Source organism: Micromys minutus, assembly GCF_963924665.1.
Source record: "Micromys minutus genome assembly, chromosome: 31".
NCBI classification, from domain to species: Eukaryota; Metazoa; Chordata; class Mammalia; order Rodentia; family Muridae; genus Micromys; species Micromys minutus.
In genome coordinates, this window is record NC_137966.1 from 26,870,252 (window position 1) to 26,888,519 (window position 18,268).

At 46.7% G+C, this 18,268-nt stretch overlaps 1 protein-coding gene across 4 annotated transcripts in view; it reads left to right on the forward strand.

Annotated features, from left to right (window-relative positions):
* The window catches only part of ABCC1 (ATP binding cassette subfamily C member 1 (ABCC1 blood group)), a 99,941-nt gene that overhangs the window by 60,757 nt on the left and 20,916 nt on the right, over positions 1 to 18,268 (forward strand). For 3 of the 4 annotated variants that reach the window (XM_080942158.1, XM_080942159.1, XM_080942160.1), the window contains exons 13-19: positions 1,808 to 1,954; positions 2,933 to 3,020; positions 5,205 to 5,280; positions 7,592 to 7,718; positions 9,325 to 9,501; positions 12,461 to 12,628; positions 14,328 to 14,511. In XM_080942158.1, the coding sequence (XP_080798284.1) occupies positions 1,808 to 1,954; positions 2,933 to 3,020; positions 5,205 to 5,280; positions 7,592 to 7,718; positions 9,325 to 9,501; positions 12,461 to 12,628; positions 14,328 to 14,511 (967 nt within the window). The remainder of the gene's footprint in view (positions 1 to 1,807; positions 1,955 to 2,932; positions 3,021 to 5,204; positions 5,281 to 7,591; positions 7,719 to 9,324; positions 9,502 to 12,460; positions 12,629 to 14,327; positions 14,512 to 18,268) is intronic. The other variant, XM_080942161.1, reaches the window with a different exon arrangement.

The following is an 18,268-nucleotide window of genomic DNA, read 5'->3' on the forward strand; positions in this document are numbered from 1 at the left end:
TGACTTTAGATAGTTTTATTATTGTTATCTCTGTGTGTGTGTGTGTGTGTGCATGTGCGTGCGTGTGTGGGGTGGGGGCAGTAAAGGAGAGAATGTTCATGGATGTCAGAGGAGAGCCTGTGGGTGTCAGTTCTGTGCTTCCACCATGTGTGTTCAGGGATGGAACTTGGGTTTCTAGGCTTGGTGGAAAGTGCCTTTGCCTGCTGAGCCCCCTTGCTGGCCCCTCTCCCATCTTCAGGCTTTCTCATATTTGAAATGTAGTTTCACATGAGCATATAGTGTCACAGTTCCTCCAGAGGGTTGAGCATATTCAGCATCTGTTTCCATTACCCAGTAGGAAACTTTATACTTATTACACGTCTCCTGTTCTCTTAGTCCCACTAATTCTGGCACACATCAGTGTACTTTGTGCCTGTAGATTAGCCTGTTGGGTGCATTCAGTGCACACAGAATAAAAAAAGGAGTTGGTTTTTTGTTTCTGTTACTTATGATGACACTTTTTTGTTGCATTCTGGTAATAGCATGTATAAGAATGTCATTCTTTTTTAATGTTATTAGAGGATTTTGGGCAAACACTTTTTCATGAGGAAAAGAAATGGGGAGAGGTTGATGGGCAGGTGTGAAATTACTGTTAGATGGGAGCGTGGTGGCAGCAGATAAACCAGATACTTCTGGTCCATTTGGAAAAGCTAGAACAAAACAAAGTATTTTTACCGCAGTGAAGAGAGAAACGACGGAGGAACGGTGTGTGACATGAGTTCATGAGTCAAAGCGTCACATAGCACATCAGTCACTAATCTGGACTGTTCTTAATGTGTGAGTTAAGAAATAAATTTTAGTCAGGTATACTGGCACACACAGTATATCTCAGTACTCAGTAGGCATAGGCTAGCCTGGTCTATAATAGTGAGTTCCAGGATAGCCTGGGCTGCACAGTAGCCACATGTCTCAAAAAAGTAAAAGAAAAAAAAAAAAAAAACAAAAGAAAGAAAAGATTAGCAGCAGTCTGAGCTTGCATTCCAGGCTTCTGGGAAGAGCTACGGTCTGGGACCGCTCACACAGTAGGGTGTCTGGGACCGCTCACACAGTAGGGTGTTGAGCACTGCCTCGATCCCTGGGCACAGATCCTGGATAATTCTTCTCAAAGCTTCCGTGCGTCTGCTGGGTAGTGACAGGTGAAGCAGAGAGCAAGTCTCCTTGCTGGCTCTAGGAGGATGTGACCCTTGGCATGGCTCAAGGGACCTGGCCAAGCGTGTAAGGTGGGATGGATAAGCTCAGCCTCCTGGGGACACCGGTAGGATTTGCACCCAGCACTTGGCTCGGTTGTACCTCATAGGTGTGTCAGCTCCATGGGGAATAGAGACCATACTTGGCCACAGAGTTGATGTGCTCTGGATGAAAGGTTCTGGTTTTGTAACCCACTGCCTTCTGGGGTGATTGAAACGACGTGGATGTCCATGACTACTCCTGTTCCTCATGCACTGCTGGGGGTGGGCTCAGACCTTCATGCATGCTAGGAGAGCACTCTATCAACTGAGCTGTATTTTTGTACTGCTGGGAATGGACCTGTGTTACCTGCATACCAAGAATACTTACACAGTGGCCAGGCACTTGAAAAGTTGATCATCTATCTTTCTGGTCTGCTCTTTATGATGCAGAAGTGCTGCCTCTGCACTCACCCCGTTTTCCCTTGGGCTTTTGCCATTTTAAACCCTGTGGAGGGGTCTGTCTTGACTTAATCCTTAACCCTTCCAGGGGTGGTGTAGCTGTGGCTCCTCCACTGTTCAACACTGTGCTCTGTTTGCAGGTGGCCCTGTCAACCTTTGCTGTCTTTGTGACTGTAGATGAGAGAAACGTCCTAGATGCAAAGAAAGCCTTCGTATCCCTAGCCCTGTTCAATATCTTGCGCTTCCCACTCAACATCTTGCCCATGGTCATCAGCAGCATTGTGCAGGTGTGTATCGGACAGAGGGGCCCAGGAGGGTAACAGAGGGCTCTCAGAATCCTATCATGGTCAGCAGCAGCAGCCAGCAGGCGTGTGGGGAAAGTGGGAACCATGAGTGGACATGGGGGCTGTTGTCACTCTCTCCTGGTCATTAGAACATTGTATAGGCATGTGGGTAGCAAGGAAGCAGGAGGGGGCATGTGTCCTCCAACCCATGGTGTCCACAGATTCCTCAGCGCCATTTGGACCCACGCTGCCCTACTGGTTTACTTGTGCAGCCCTGACCATGCTTTTCCAGGTTGCTCATGCTGCTGTGTCCTAGAGGACTCATAGAACCCTGTGTGGATCCACGTACCATCCCACCATAGCTCCTACCTCAGCAGTAAGGAGCTACTTGCTTCTACTCTGAGAAACACATTTTCTTCCTTGGCACAGAGTGTCTGGCTTTGTAGCCTAGGTTGGCCTAGAACTCCAACCCAGATGGAGGTATGGACTTCACAGCAACACTTCCCTTTGAATCTCACAGGATTTTTCTGGAGTATTCTATGCTTCTCTGGCCTCTTTAAGCTGGTGTTTTGAAAAACACAGGTCTTGGCCTACTTCCTCAATTTCATATTTTGCTGATGGGTCCTGATGTGCTTGTTGAGAACTCTGAGGACCACCTGTCTTCCTCTTCCTGTCTCCATCCTTGCTTTCATTCTTTCTGTGCTGAAGGATTTTAAAGCAAACCCAATGCCATTTGTCCATACATACTGCTGCATGTGTTGTCTTTCCATAATTAGGACCCAGAACCCTGTAGTTTGTTGAGGTCAAGCTCAGTCTGCCAGTACAGAGGTGGCTACCTTCCAAACCCCATTGCACAGGGAAGCCCCTGCTCTTGATGTAGTGATTTCTATGGGTGTCAGGTTTTATTCTAAGGCTGCACCAGGCTCAGGGTGCAGGAGACCCGATGCTACCAGGGTGACACACCCTGTGCTTCTTTCTCAGGCCAGCGTGTCCCTCAAGCGTCTCAGGATCTTTCTGTCTCATGAGGAGCTGGAGCCAGACAGCATCGAGCGGTGGTCGATCAAGGATGGTGGGTGCCTGTCCTTCCTCTTTGGCTTTTCATCCTGCCCTCTCTAGTGCTTGACTCTGCCTAGCTGGCCTATAAGACCCAGGGTCCCACTTCTACAGAGGGGACAGAAGGAAGCTTCCCTATTAATGTCCCAGCAACCCCATGCTCCTGCAGTGTGATTGACACTTTGGTCTTTTCAGCCCGGGCCTTGGTTCTGTCCTGGGTGAGAGGTCGCACAATTTCTGTTTCTGTCTGTGTCTGTGCGCTCAGCTTCACTTTTTTCATTTGGATCTTGGAAGTAAAAGTGCCTTTCATTGAATGTTTTTAATTGATTAATTTACTTTTGTTAATAAATCAGGACTTCATATATCTCGGCGAGTGCTCTACTACTGAGCTACAGCCTCAGCTCACGTTTTACTTTTTAAGACATGCTCTAAGTTGCTCAGGCTGTGAGGAGTTCAGGCTTGTGCCACTAGGCCTAGCCAGTCATCCTATGGATTTTTGTCACTGGATTTATTTCTTCGACTAGTTGATCCTTCTGACTGGGGTGTTATTTGGGAGTCTCTAGGCAGTCACTGTTAATGACACCAGGAGAGGTGAGCCTTTTCTGGTGTGTGTGTAGTTCATTCAAACATACCACTGTATTATGGCCCTGGGAGCAGGAGCCAGGGTCACAAACTTGCCTGAGGCTCCCAGAAGGGAAGTCCTGGGCTCAGATTACTTGATCACCTGCTCTCCTGCCAGCATTTGTTCTCAGGCCTCTCTGTGCATGTGCTTCCTACTGTGGTGTCCAGTGTGGTGCCTCTAGCACATCCGTGGCTCACAGGAGGAGACGTCTGGGGAGACTGTCCAGCTGAGAAGTGGTAGCACTGGAGCTCAAACCCTCTGGCTCAGAGCCAAGAAAACAACAGATGACAGCACCTGGCTGTTGGTGATGAGGTGCAGATATATGTAGCGCCAGACGTCTCGTGGGCCATTGTAGGATATCAGCAGTGATGTGCAAGTCACAGGTCTGCTGTTCTGAGGGTTGTAGCTGCTCTCTGCTGCCCTTAGTAGGTTGTCACACTGGGTGTCCCTTGGGGTTCACAGTTCTTGTTGAGGACAGCCTTATGACTATGGGTTGTGAGTAGTGAAGTGCCCCAGCATCTCCCTACTATGTCTCGTAGTCATTCCAGTGTGACCACAAAATGATCTTCAGGAACTTCCAAGTGTCTCCTAGGAGGACAGTTGTTCATTTTTGAGAACTGCAGCCCAGGTAGATGCTGCTTTTCTGTCGTCCTGAGGCTCTTTGGGTATAGAAGCAGCAACATAGACTCGAGCCAAGGCGGCCAGAGCTCCTAAGGCCAAGCTGCACAGAGTTCTCTGCAAGGGCCACTGAGCCAGGACTAGTGCGTCTCTCTCTGCCTCTGAAGTGTTTAGTTACCTCGCAGCCCTGCCTGCCCCACTAAAGCTCAGTTTGTTGTGTACTTTGCCTGCTTCTGACTCATTCTTTGGAATTACATACCTAGTTTCCTCTTCTGTGAGGGTGCACCTTGGTTTGAACCTTACCACAGTGAGAGAGAAGCCTTTTCCTCTGGGGTGTGTGTGTGTGTGTGTGTGCACGCGAGTGTGCGCACTGTGGTTAATTTCTTTGCTATTGATTTACAGCCTATCACTCTCTGGAAGTGTTTCTGGCAGCTAATTAAGGGACTTAAAAATTAGAGACAGAAGCAAAAGTAAAGCAAGGGTAGAGAAATGGATCAGGGTAGGATCCTTAGAAATTTGGACCTTATAATGTGGCCATTGGCCAAACTCTTCCCCTCCCCCACCTTCCTGCAGCACATCCTGTTTCCTAGCAGCCTTCCAGGACATGCTGTTTTTGGCTGATTGTCACTGAAGCTATAGAAACATTGGTCTGCTGGGAGGTGGGCGAAAGGAGGGGAGCAGAAAGGGAAGATGTCGTAGGATCCAGCAGTTGAGGGAAAACATCCTAGCTTTAAACTAGTGGACAACCTATGACATGGAATGTGAGGAGGTACTTACTTACCTTGTTGGAGAGAGGTTTACATGAGGATGCAACTTTTTTCTCCTTGACTTTGGCTCATGCTCAGCCTTCCCAGCCTGAGAAATGGGAGGGTGTCCCCAAGCACTGAATAACCAGTGAGGTTCTTCAGCTTCAGCAGAGGATCACCTGTTGACTCCTGACATGTCCCTAATGTTTTACAGGCGTAGGGATGAATAGCATCACCGTGAAGAATGCGACCTTCACTTGGGCCAGGGGTGAACCTCCCACGCTGAATGGGTAAGCCTGGGAGGTAGGCACACTGACACCGGCGGTAAATACTCTACACCTCTGTGACTCCAACTTTTGCCTTTCTGAGCCTTAGTTTACCCATCTGGACTAAGGGCTAATCACAGCTGCTTAGGTTGTTGTGAGGAGCAGCTCAGAAGGTGCCTGGTGTAGGTGTCCCTTCTGACTGTGACAGGAAGTCATGCTCCTGGGCCACAAGGGGAGTTTGAGGTTTGCAGCAATTAGAAGGGTCCGTTTTCAGGGAAAGCATGATCCAGGCTCTAAGGAGCCTGCGGCGCTCTGTTGTCACGGGACTGGACTGGTGATCCCGTTTCCTTAAGGAATCCAAAACACAAGGCCAGTGGAACCTTTTTTGGAATCAGTGTCATTTGTGCCCCTAAGCAATTATTTCCTGACATGGCAGCTTGACTGCTGTATTTTATCAAGCTCAGTGCAGACTGTTCAGAGAAAGGCGTCTCTCCCTCTCCGTCTCCAATAACTACTCAGAGTGTGAAGGACTTTCTTAGGGCTGACTTAAATCTTGCCTCCTTTGTTTGTAACGCCTTCTCTTTCTTGTTCCAATACACCACTGCTCACATCTTTCTGGCAGGCAGAAAGTTCCTGGTCCTTTGAACTGCCACTTTGAATCTTCAGTTTTCTTTGTTAACCTTTGACTCCCCTTAGCTTTTAAGAATATCCTGGTGTCCCCTAGAAGAAGGGAGGAGCTGCTCCCTGGGTGTTCTGCACAGGGTAGTCCCATGACATCACCCCTCACAAGTGTAGCACAAAAGACTCAACAGCAATGGATATTTCAGGGGCCAGGGAGGGGACTCAATAAGTAAAGATCTGAACGTGGTCCTTAGAATCCCTGTGACACAAGCTAGGCTTGTGATCCCAGCACCAGGGAAGCAGAAACAGGAAGATTCCTGGGCTCAGTAGCCTGTTTGGTGAGTTTTAGGCGGGTGATAGACCCTGCCTTTAAAATAACCAGGTGAGTAGTACCTGAGTTTGCCCGCTACCTTGCACACATATGTGCATAGAAGAATCAAACAGTTGATCCATGTAGTTAGCCAGCTTTGAAACCCGTACCCATGGAAGGGATCCTGCTTGAGGGCCTGGGATGCCTGTGTGGTAGGTCTGGGCATAGAGACCAGCGTGCTGAGCTGTCAGCCGCAGGAGCAGCAGTGCCATACATGACAAGCTTCTGTGACTGTAGCGCCTACAGCTCTGCTTTGTCTTTGTTGTCGTCTTCCTCTTCCTCCTCCTTTCTCCTTCTGCTTCTTTTTTCTTTTTCTTTCTTCCTCCTTTTCCTTTGTTCGTTCATTCGTTCCTTCCTCCTCTTTCTTTTCCTCCCTTCCTCCCTCCCTCCCTCCCTCCCTCCCTCCCTCCCTCTCTTCCTTCTTTTTGACACAGAGTATTACTGTGTCCTCTTGATTAGCTTATAATTCATGCTGGCCTAGAATTTACACAGACCCACCAGCCTCTGTCTCCTGAGTAGTGAGATTAAAGGTGTATAAACCACTTCTATTTGTTAGCAGGTCATTTCAGAGCTAAGCGTGGTGGTGTACACCTGTAGTCTCAGCACTTAGGAAGCAGAGGCAGGAGGAACAGGAGTGGTGGATTAGCCTTGCCTATGTAGTGAGTTGGCAGCCAGCCTGGGCTATGTGAGACCTTACCTGGGGTGGGGTGGAAGGTTCTGAGGAGATGGCTGAGTCAATAAAGTGCTTGCTATGACAAGGTGAGGACCTGGGTGTAGCAGTGTGTACTTGAGATCCCTGGAACGTACTACCCAACCATCCTGGTATATGAAAAACTCCAGGCTAGTGATAGTCCTTGCCTCAAAAAAGTACAAAGGGAGTCAGAGCTTGAGGAGCAGTGTTCACCTTTGGCCACCACAAGTGTACACACATGCACATATAAACATAAAGACCAGAGTTGGTAAAGTCATGCTGGAACTCATCTCCGGTCTCTTTGTGCAGCCCCTCAGTCTCTTGAATCTTTTCCCAGACCTGGTCTGTTACCGTGGTCTTCTATCCTCTGGACTTTCTCAGCCAGTTCCAGGTACCTGGAGATGCCTTGTCATTGGGGACAGAATGTTGTGGGACCAGTGAGGTGAATGCCCTCTATCAGTTCTCTTGGGTGACACAGCTCTGTGTTGGCTGGGCTTAGTGATGGGTTTACATTGGGCCCCTGAGGTCATGGTCCACCTTGCCTCACAGCCTTGGAGGTCTTTACGCACTGACTAGCACAGCCAGTGGCCACACCTCGGCGGCAAGGGTATAGGACATTGTGCCATTTCAGGCTCCTCATTGTGTCCTTGCAGCATCACCTTCTCCATCCCTGAAGGAGCCCTTGTGGCCGTGGTGGGCCAGGTAGGCTGCGGAAAGTCATCTCTGCTGTCAGCCCTGTTGGCTGAGATGGACAAGGTGGAGGGACACGTGACTCTCAAGGTAGGATGGGGGCCAGGATGGGGAGAGATGGTCCAGGAGGAGGCTCAGCCCAGTGTCCCTTACAAACCATCAAAAGAAGCAGCCCCTCCCTTCTGCCATTCCCATTTTCTGCTCATCTCGGAAGGCAAGGTTTCAGTGACAGCCATTTCTTCCTTTGCCCAGTGCCCTGGCTGTGTGGTAGCTGCTGAGTAAGCAGGTTGTGATGCTCAGATGTGCTGCTGAGGACTGGTCACTCGAGGCTCCACCTTCCTTCTGAATTTGGCTTGTTTCGTTTTACATGACCTCCAGCCCCAACCATTCCCCTGGCTGAATTGTGTGATATATCTGCCTGAAAATGTCAGGCCAGAGGGAAGGAGAGGTGAAGACTCTGGAGGAGGGATGCCCCAGAATCCCCTCCAGGAAGGACCTGCAACCCCCGTTTTCACTTCATTGTATAGTCTATGGATAGAACCTTTGACTTCTTTCATTTGAATCTTGTAAATGGGGCATAACTTCAGTGCTGATTAATGTGGCTGGAATAATCTTAGAACCTGGTGTAAGAAACACACTTTAAATCCTTGGTGTTACTTGAATTCTTAATACAGGTCTGAGATCCAGCAGGCTCTGAGTTGAGCTGAACCTTATATGAGTTGAAAGCTGGTGTGAACATGAGTCTCTGGGGCTTTTTGACATGTACTTTCTTCCTTGGAGGCCTTTGCCTACTATAAAAATAAGATCCAAATTGTTACCAGCAGCCTCTGGAGCAGCTGGAGATGGGGAAAAAAAAAAAACCTCAACTATTTTACTTTAGCCAGTTTGTGCCAGATGTGTGTGGCTGGACCTGCCTGTCCTCATCCCCTTTCCCTGGGAACTCCAGTTTGGGGATGCGCCCTTATGTCTTCATTTCAGTCTAGATCCTTCCCTTGTTAGTTCAGTGCCCCTTTGAAGTAAGTGGATAGCATCTGGGTCCAGGCAAATACCTGTCGCTTCAGGATGTGTCCCATTATTTCTTCCCAGCAGTGGATGGACAACATGCCCAAGGTTGACAAGAGGAAATTGTTTGCCATTTAATCCAATGTGCAGTCTGTTTCACAGTTCCTGGGTTCCTACCATCCCAGGCACTGGTGTTCTGTGTCCATGAACTATTTATAGCTGGTGATTTCAGAAAGCATATTGAAAACATTAGTTTTCCCCAGTGTCTTGGTAGGCATAGCCTGTGGCTGGATATTTTGGGAGCCTTGTAATTGAGGTGTCCTGACACTTGCGGCTCATAGAAACTGGAATGTTTAAATAGCAATTGGGTCCTTTTTCTGAGATTTCAGATACAGTGGCTTTCACCTTTTTTGATAAACGTAGGCACAACACCAACTGTGTGTGAGTTGGACCCTGTCACCTGCTTTCCTGCCTCACATGAGTTGCCCTTGTCCAGTCAGGCTGGCCTTTCAGTCCCTTGAAGGATTGGATTCATTTGTTTTTGTCTGTGTTCTAGTGGATCAGTGCCCTTCTCTTCTCTGTTCTTGTTCTTTTTGTGTGTGTTTTGGGCAGTTGGTTCTTTTCACAGGCAGGTGTCTGTTGTTGTCCTTTTATCAAGTCTGTTTGTCTTTCCTTTCCACTGCCTGCCAAACAGGGCTCTGTGGCCTACGTGCCCCAGCAGGCCTGGATTCAGAATGACTCTCTCCGAGAGAACATACTTTTTGGGCGTCCCCTTCAGGAACGTTGCTACAAGGCAGTGATGGAAGCTTGTGCCCTACTTCCCGATTTGGAAATCCTGCCCAGTGGGGACCGCACAGAGATCGGTGAGAAGGTAAGTATAACATGGGTCCAGCAGCAGCGTCAGCTGCTGCTGTGTAACAAACAGGTATACACTTTGTCAGGGCCTTTCACACAAATCGCTGTTCTCCTGTTAGTGGATTCTCTGTCTCTAGCCTGTGGCTGGGCTCCTTTTGTCAAGCTATGTAAGTTTGGTGAGGGTCTGTACCGTGTGGTTCTTTGTGCTGTCGTCTGAGTTGAGGTGTCAGCGGCCACCTAACTGGGAGCCTCTCACACAGTGATGTAGTGTCTAAGAGAATAAAAACTAAAGGTATGCTGTGCTTTGCTACATACTGTGGCACCCACAGGACAAGACAGTAGAAGTGACTTCCTGTGGCAGTCACTCTGTGCCTAGGGATATGTATAGGAGTGATGAGGGAGACAGCACTAGATAGCACCCGCCCACTTCACTCTGGTGCCATACTAACATTTCTGACCTAAGTTGTCTGCACAGCAGCTCGTGAGGGGTTTGCTCTGATCCCTAATGCATTGCTGAGGAAAGGGAAAGCTCAGGGATGCTAGAGGACTTGCCTGATGTCAAGTCATGTAGGAAAGGCACTTTTAAGTTCCTCTTGTCACCTGTTACTCTGTCAGTTTTGAAGAGGGCTTTATGTGTGCCTCCCAGTACATTTGCTCCAATGCAAGTAATTGTCTTGTATATGTGCTGGAAATGCAGCCACCTACAGTGACAGGGACCTCTCGGGAGAGCTTAGTTTCTCTGTTCCTAGTCTCTAGCCAAGGATCTTCTCACCAACTTGTTTATTTGATGCATGATGTCTTTTACGTGGCATGGACCTGGGGATCTTTTGGGTTGGTCAGGACACTTGTTTATACAGATCTCTGCCAAGCAAACTGAGGGGTTTAAGTATTATGTGAGATCAAAGGCAGAATTGCCAGGGTCTTCAAAGCAGGGGTGGGTCAGCAGCCTGGTTCTCAGCCTTAGCCTGGTCTATTAATGCCAGGATCTAGCACTTGGAGGCACCTGACTGTCCCCTTCAAGTCTCAGTGCCAGGGTCTGGAGGGAGTCAAGGACTGACTGACTTTATGTACCGCATCTACTTCAAGCCAATAAGCTGGGACCAAAGGGAACTTTTTAGCTGGGCCTGTCATCCCTCAGGAAACTGAAGCAGGAGAATCATGAGTTTGAGGCAACCTTGAAAGCTTAGGCCACCTAGCAAGATCCCATCTCAAAATAAAATAGTAAAAATGGATAGCATTGTGGCTTAGTGGTAGAATACTTGTTTAGTGTGGGCAAAGGCCCTGAGCCCCATCCCTGGTATTCCTCCCCTCCTCCCCAATAGGTGGGAGCTGGCTACTAGAGTCAGCCTTGGCACAGGTCAGGGCAGTTTACTCAGTAGGTGTCGCTGGGCATTTAAGCTGTACATGGATGTTGGTCACTTCCTGTTGGGAGTGGGTTGCTGCTGCTCAGTGCTGAACCCTCCCTCTGTGAGTGGAATGCCATAGATGCTGTCAGCTTCACTGTGTGACTTTAATAGGAATGGTAGCTCAGTGAATTTCACCACAGAACACTAACAGTAACAGTAGCTATGTCAGCTAAAGCATAATATAATATAGGTATACAAATAATATAACATAGGTGCACAGATAAATATGACATAGGCATACAGATAATATAACATAGGCATACAGATAATAAAACATAGGCATGCAGATAATATAACATAGGCATACAGATAATATAACATAGGCATACGGATAATAAAACATAGGCATGCAGATAATATAACATAGGCATACAGATAATAAAACATAGGCATGCAGATAATATAACATAGGCATACAGATAATATGTCATAGGTACACAGATAATATAACATAGGTATATAGATAATATAACATAGGTACACAGATAATATAACATAGGTGCACAGATAATATAACATAGGCATACAGATAATAAAACATAGGCATACAGATAATATAACATAGGTATACAGATATATAACATAGGTACACATATAATATAACATAGGCATACAGATAATAAAACATAGGCATACAGATAATATAACATAGGCATACAGATAATATATCATAGGTACACAGATAATATAACATAGGTGCACAGATAATATAACATAGGTATACAGATAATATAACATAGATACACATATACTATAACAGGCATACAGATAATATAACATATGTATACAGATATAACATAGGCATACAGATAATATAACATAGGTACACATGTAATATAACATAGGTACACATACAACATAGGCATACAGATAATATAACATAGGTATACAGATAATATAACATAGGTACACATATAATATAACATAGGTATACAGATAATATAGGTATACATATATATAACATAGGCATACAGATAATATAACATAGGTGCACAGATAATATAACATAGGTATACAGATATATAACATAGGTACACATATAATATAACATAGGTACACATATAATATAGGTATACATATAACATAGGCATACAGATATATAACATAGGTATACAGATAATATAACATAGGCCCACAGATAATATAACATAGGTGCACAGATAATATAACATAGGTATACAAATAATAGTATCTTTACTATCCACGCTGTGTCTTCTATAGACTCTTCTATAGGCTGATGAGCTCTGAGATGTCATAGCAGCTACCTTCTCCTCTTTCTTGTGGCACTACAGAACCTGGTACAAGCTGGGTACTGCATCCCCAGCCCTCCTTTTACCTTTCAGTTGAGATATCGCCCAGGCTGGCTTTGAACTTATCTTCCTGCCTCTCAGCCTCTGAGCAGCTGGGCTGATAGACGTGCCAGCAGGCCTGACTGTCTACTCTCCTTCCCTGAGCACTTGCTGGGGGTCCAGTGCCCCAGTCAGCAGCTCTTCTTGCCCCATTCTTGTTTTGTATGGTTCTGGGGTCCTGAGGATCCCAGGAAACCCACTCTTCCCACTGTTTTCCTAGGGTGTGAACCTGTCAGGGGGCCAGAAGCAGCGTGTGAGCCTGGCCCGGGCTGTGTACTGTAACTCTGACATCTACCTCTTTGACGACCCCCTCTCGGCTGTGGATGCACATGTTGGAAAGCACATCTTTGAGAAGGTGGTTGGTCCCATGGGCCTACTGAAGAACAAGGTATTCTCCCAAGGCTAGTACTTCAGTTGATTAGCAGTGTGACTTTGGACAAGCCTTTGATTCTCGGACTTGCTTTCATGCTCCGCGCCCCCCCCCCCCCCCGTGTGTGTGTGTGTGTGTGTGTGTGTGTGTGTGTGTGTGCGCGCCTGCTCAGTATGTATATACTGGTGTGCATATGTGTATGTATACAGGAAGGCAGAAGTCAACCATGGGTGTCCTTACTCAGGTATCATCATTGTCTTGTTCTTTGAGACAAGGCCTCTTCCTGAACCTAAAACTATGCTGACCCTAAAGATCTTCCGGTTTCTTGTTTCTACCTCTCTGGCGGCAGGATTATGGGGTGTGCCACTGTGTCTTTTTCATATGGGTTCTGGGGATCAAACTGAGATTCTTGTGTGACAAGCATTTTATGAACTGAGCCATCTGTCAGCTCCACAACAGCAGGTATCTTACCAGGTTTTTGTAAGATGAGTTGTTGGCCCTGTATGAATTGATTGCCTCATTGGTATTAAAGGAATTTCTTCCTCATGAGGCCATCTAGGCCTTCAGTAAGGCTGTTGTTCCTTCTCCATGATCGGCAGGGCTGAGGCTGAGGGTAGAGCTTGGGGTAGGAAGATGGCTCAGCCAGCCTTAGGAGGAAACAGGCTATGATCCTGGGTTTTGTTTTGTTTTTTAGAGTGATAAGAGATGCTCTTATCTCTTAATTATAAAGTAGCAATGTGTGTAGAAAGGAATGCTGTGGTTTAAAAAAAAAAAAACACAACAAACCCAAAGCAAGTATTCCTACCCTTTCCCCTAGAAATGTTATGCTGTGTGTATCAATTTTTAAACTGTGACCTAGCTCTTCAAGAAGAGATTGGTTGTCATTTATTGATATCTTCACTGATAACATGTGTTTTACCAGCTTGGCAAACAAGCAGAACTATGCATCACAGACCAATTTTGTGGTGGGGTTGAGCTGGAAGGATAGGTAAAGTTTCTGTCTAAAACATGAACATCAGAGTTAGGCATGGTAGTGTGTGCCCATTAGCCCAGCATTGAGGAGACTGAGATAGAAGAGTTAGGCTAGCCTGGTCTATGCAGCAAGAACTTACCTTAAAAGACAAGGAATGGGGATGTAGCCTCATGGTAGGGTGCCTGCCTAGTGTGCAGAGGCTCTTGGGTTTTAGTCCCCAGTACTGCAAACACACAGTGGGCTGTCTAATACAGAGAGTGTGGTGGTATCACTATCCCCTCATCCACACTCATAGTAGTTTCTGTCTTCCTCTTAGAATTTCCTTCCCAAATAGTCGTCCCAAATCTCTGCATTACCCTTCCCTCTACACTGCCCTCCCCTTACCTCCATTGCTGCTTCTATGCCTGTGGTTCATTTTGTCTCTATCTCCATAGACCAGGTAGGTCTATGTTCTCTATCCTCTTTGTTTCCTGCTATTCCTGCCTGATACAGGATGAGTCCTGCTCTGTGTGTGTGTGTGTGTGTGTGTGTGTGTGTGTGTGAGAGAGAGAGAGAGAGAGAGAGAGACAGAGAGAGACAGAGAGAGACAGAGAGAGTCAGAGAGACAGAGAGACAGAGACAGAGAGATGCCAGCCCACAGCCTTTGGATGTGAGCCATGCCCTGAAATCCTTCTAGTCTCAATGGGGCTGTGGCAGTGTCTCCTTCATGGTGCTGATGGGGCCAGGTCTATGTTTTACCCATAGACACGGATCCTGGTCACCCATGGTATCAGCTACCTTCCCCAAATGGATGTCATCATTGTCATGAGTGGCGGCAAGATCTCAGAGATGGGATCTTATCAGGAGCTGCTAGACCGGGATGGGGCCTTCGCTGAGTTCCTGCGCACCTATGCCAACGCTGAGCAGGACCTGGCTTCGGAGGATGACAGTAAGAATGGCAGAACTTTCAGGAGCTGGTCTTGATCATTATAGCTGCTTATGGGAGGGTCTTACCTGCACTCTAGGGGTGCAGTTCATGAGGTTTTGTGACCTCAAGATGAGTACTTTTTCCTGTGGGCTTTCGGTTCTTCAATGGCTAGAAAGGGGATAAAAATATATTTTCTGTATTTGAGTTCTAGTGACAACCATGTTGTAACTTGTAGGATATGGCCTTATGTAGAGTGGGAACACTCAGGGTGTCCATGTTCCTCAGCTTTGTGTCCTGGAGCCCTTCCTTGAGACTGACCTGTTTCTGTCTCTACCCTCACCCTTACCCCCAAAGAACAGTGTGACAGCAGCAGGGACAGCCTGTCATGTGCTGGCGATTAGTGTGGTCTTGGGCATCTGGGGTGTCCTGAGTGCTGGGTAGTCATGGCTGTACTGCTCTCTGGACACAGCACCACAGACCAGACCATGGTAGCTGTCTCATCTACTGTCCTGGAGCTCTGCTGATGGCCTGAATCTTAGTTGCCGATTGAATCTGTCTCTTCAGACTTTGTTGCTGGGGGATTTTGGAAGCAAGTGCCAGGTTCCAGCAGCCTGGGTCTCTACATCAGTTTCTGGTGAGTCAGGGACCATTTTGCAGCCTTCTCAGGTAGCCTCTTATCCTATTAGTCACATAGGCTCTCCTCAGAGGACCCTCTGGTTACCTGCACTGTGGGAATAGTGGCTTTAGTTGGCATGCACAGAGATGATGCCAGCCCACTGGGATGGCCCTTTGATCTGGGCATCCTGCTTTGGTTACAGCTGTTATAAAATGTCTGAAACTTGTTTGTCAGCTTTCCAGCTAGCTATAGCCTGTCTGGGACCTGCCTGTTATCCCACCTGTTTCCAGACAGATTCTAGGTAGATGGCTCTCAGATGGAGCTACAGGGCTACTTCTGCAGTGTCCCAGGGGTAAAACCCTCATTAAAGTCAATGAATGGGGACCCTGCAAGTGGCAGCCTCCAGTCTTAAGGACTAACCTGTGAGGTTGGTGTCACTAAGAAAACAGCTGTGTGCTGTCCACTTACCTGGCCATTTGAGCATTTATAGAGCACCTACTGTATATGAAGTACTTATTCTTTCTTAGCCCATATTGCATACCCTCCACTGAAAGCAATTTTTATGTCAAGAGCTTTGAAGCTGGGGGTTGGCTGTAGAGAGTGGGCTGTAATATGCTCAGGCCTTTCTGTTTGTTTTCACATCCCTCCCGTCCCCATCCACCTGATCCTCCTGCCAATGCTGGGATTACAGGCATGCACTGCCATGCCTGGCTCACAGCCACCTCTGAAGAAAGCAGTGTAGTGGTAGTCGGCCTGCCTGATTACAGTGTAACATATTTTGGGATTAGTAAACTTTCTGAAGATTCTGTCTCAGACATTGTAACAGTCTAAGGCTGAGGGTGAGGACTTCATATGGCATTTATAGGGGGCACACACAATTCAGGTTTGGTGACAAGATGACAAAAATCTCCCTCCTAATGGGTCTCAAAATGTAGAAGTAGAAGAAGGATTCATCAGAGCAGGGACTCAGCATCGGCATTGGGAGACTGAGGGGATGACAGGTATGGGGAGGACGCAGCCCAGAGACTATGTAGGCGTATGCAAAGGCCTCACCAGCTTGTTTTAAGAAATGGACAGGAGGCTACAGTGGTCAGGTCAGGCTATCCATTGAATCAGGGTAGGAGACAGGAAATGAGACAGTGAGGTACTCACCCAGAAGGACCTTGAAGGAATCGGTTTGAATTTCAGTCTAAACTTAGTAGACAATTCTTACTATTTATTTTTTGTTTTAAGTGTGTGTGTGTGTGTGTGTGTGTGTGTATATATATATATATATATATATATATATATATATATATATATATATATATATATATATATATATATATATATATAGTTTGTGAATATGAGGACACTGTACAGGTGCCTATGGAGACCAGAGGGAGTCAGATCCTCTGGAACTAAAGTAATAACCACCAAACCATGGCTCTTAGCCAAGTGGGGGAAAGTCTTGAATCCTTGAAGAAACATCTTTCTCAGGGCACAAAGTGACTGGCAGGAGGGCAGGTCTTACGTTCAGTCTCATGTTGGGGGTGTGGGGTTCATTTCCATGTCAGCTTTTGGGTGTTACCAGAGGCTCCTAGAGGTTTTTTCCCCCCAGTAGGGGACAGGACTGCTGAAGGTTGAGAAAGGTTCTCACTTTGTAGTCTTGGATGGCTTGGAACTTTCTGTGTAGATCAGGTGGGCCTCACCTTCAAAGTGGTAGGATTAAAGACATGTTCCATTGTACCCAGCATACATATCATATGTGTTTTTAATTTTTTTTTATTTTTTTAAGAAGTGGGGTCCAATCCAGGAAACTTCTTCCTTTTTTTTTTTTTTAAACACACACACACACACACACACACACACACACACACACACACACACTGTAGTTGTCTTTAGACACACCAGAAGAGGGCATTAGATCTCATTACAGATGGTGGTGAGCCACCAACTGGTTGCTGGGATTTGAACTCAGGACCTCTGGAAGAGCAGTCAGTGCTCTTAACCACTGAGCCATAGATCCAGCACCCATAGTGGTTTTTAATAAATGTCATATTAAGACACCGGGATTACAGACACCTCTGATCACAGCACTTGGGAGGCTAAGACAGGTAGATCACTGGGAGTTTGAGACAAAAGCTTTATTGAGCTGTAATTCAAACGCCAAACTTATGTCCATTGAATTTGTGTCAACTGTTGTTTGTTAACATACTGTCTTGTAAGCACAATGATTAACTTTAGAACATCTGGTCGCTTCCAAGGAAAGCCAAGTCTCCATGCCTTGGCAGGTGCTCCTGTACTCTATCCGTCCTGCTCTGAACTTTTCATGCCTGCAATATGCTGTTTTCTGGCTTCATCAAAGCTCACATTCTCAAGGCCCGTGCATTGCATCGTAATTCTGCATTGTACTGCACTGTGTTGTAGATGGAAGGCTTGCGCGTCCACAGGGGTGGGGACAGGCATTGCTTCTGCTTGTTGGCTGTTGCTAATTATTCTGCTTCCCAGTGGTCTGAAAGAAAAGCTAAAATACTGTAATCCCAGCAGCTGGGAGAGTGATGGAGGACTCTGAGTCTGAGGTTGGTGTGTGCTGGAGACATAGTGAGGTTTCTCTTGAGGAGTCTGTGTCTTATTTTTGCCTCTGTGACTGCCTGCATTCTTGTTAGCCTCCCTATCTGATTGGACTGAGTTTTTTCCACATGTTCATGCCCTAAGTCTGACTCTTTGTTCTCAGGCAGAATTGTCCTTATCTCTTAGCTCAGGTGATGGATTGTGGCAATCTTCTTTGTTACTGTTCCACTTCGCCACTTCTGACTCGATGTGTAAAGATATTCCTGAAACCCTGTTAGTGAGGGAAGTCTGTCTCTTGAAATCTGTGTCCGTCTGTCCTTGCCCCCAAACCCAACTGTGAGGGCCCTTTGTGTACAACATGGGGACTGTGCATTTTTTAGCTGACTTTTTTTATATTAAAAAAAGTGCTATGTTTATTCTGTGTGTGTGTGTGTGTGTGTGTGTGTGTGTGTATGTGTGTGTGTGTGTGTGTGACAACTTGTAGGGATTCAAACTCACTTCAGGATTGGCAGCAAGTACTGTTATTCACTAAACCCTCTCCTTGACCCCAGTTTCTTATTTTCTATGCCTGTCACTTTGTTTGGCAGTGAAAACACTTCATTCCTAGCC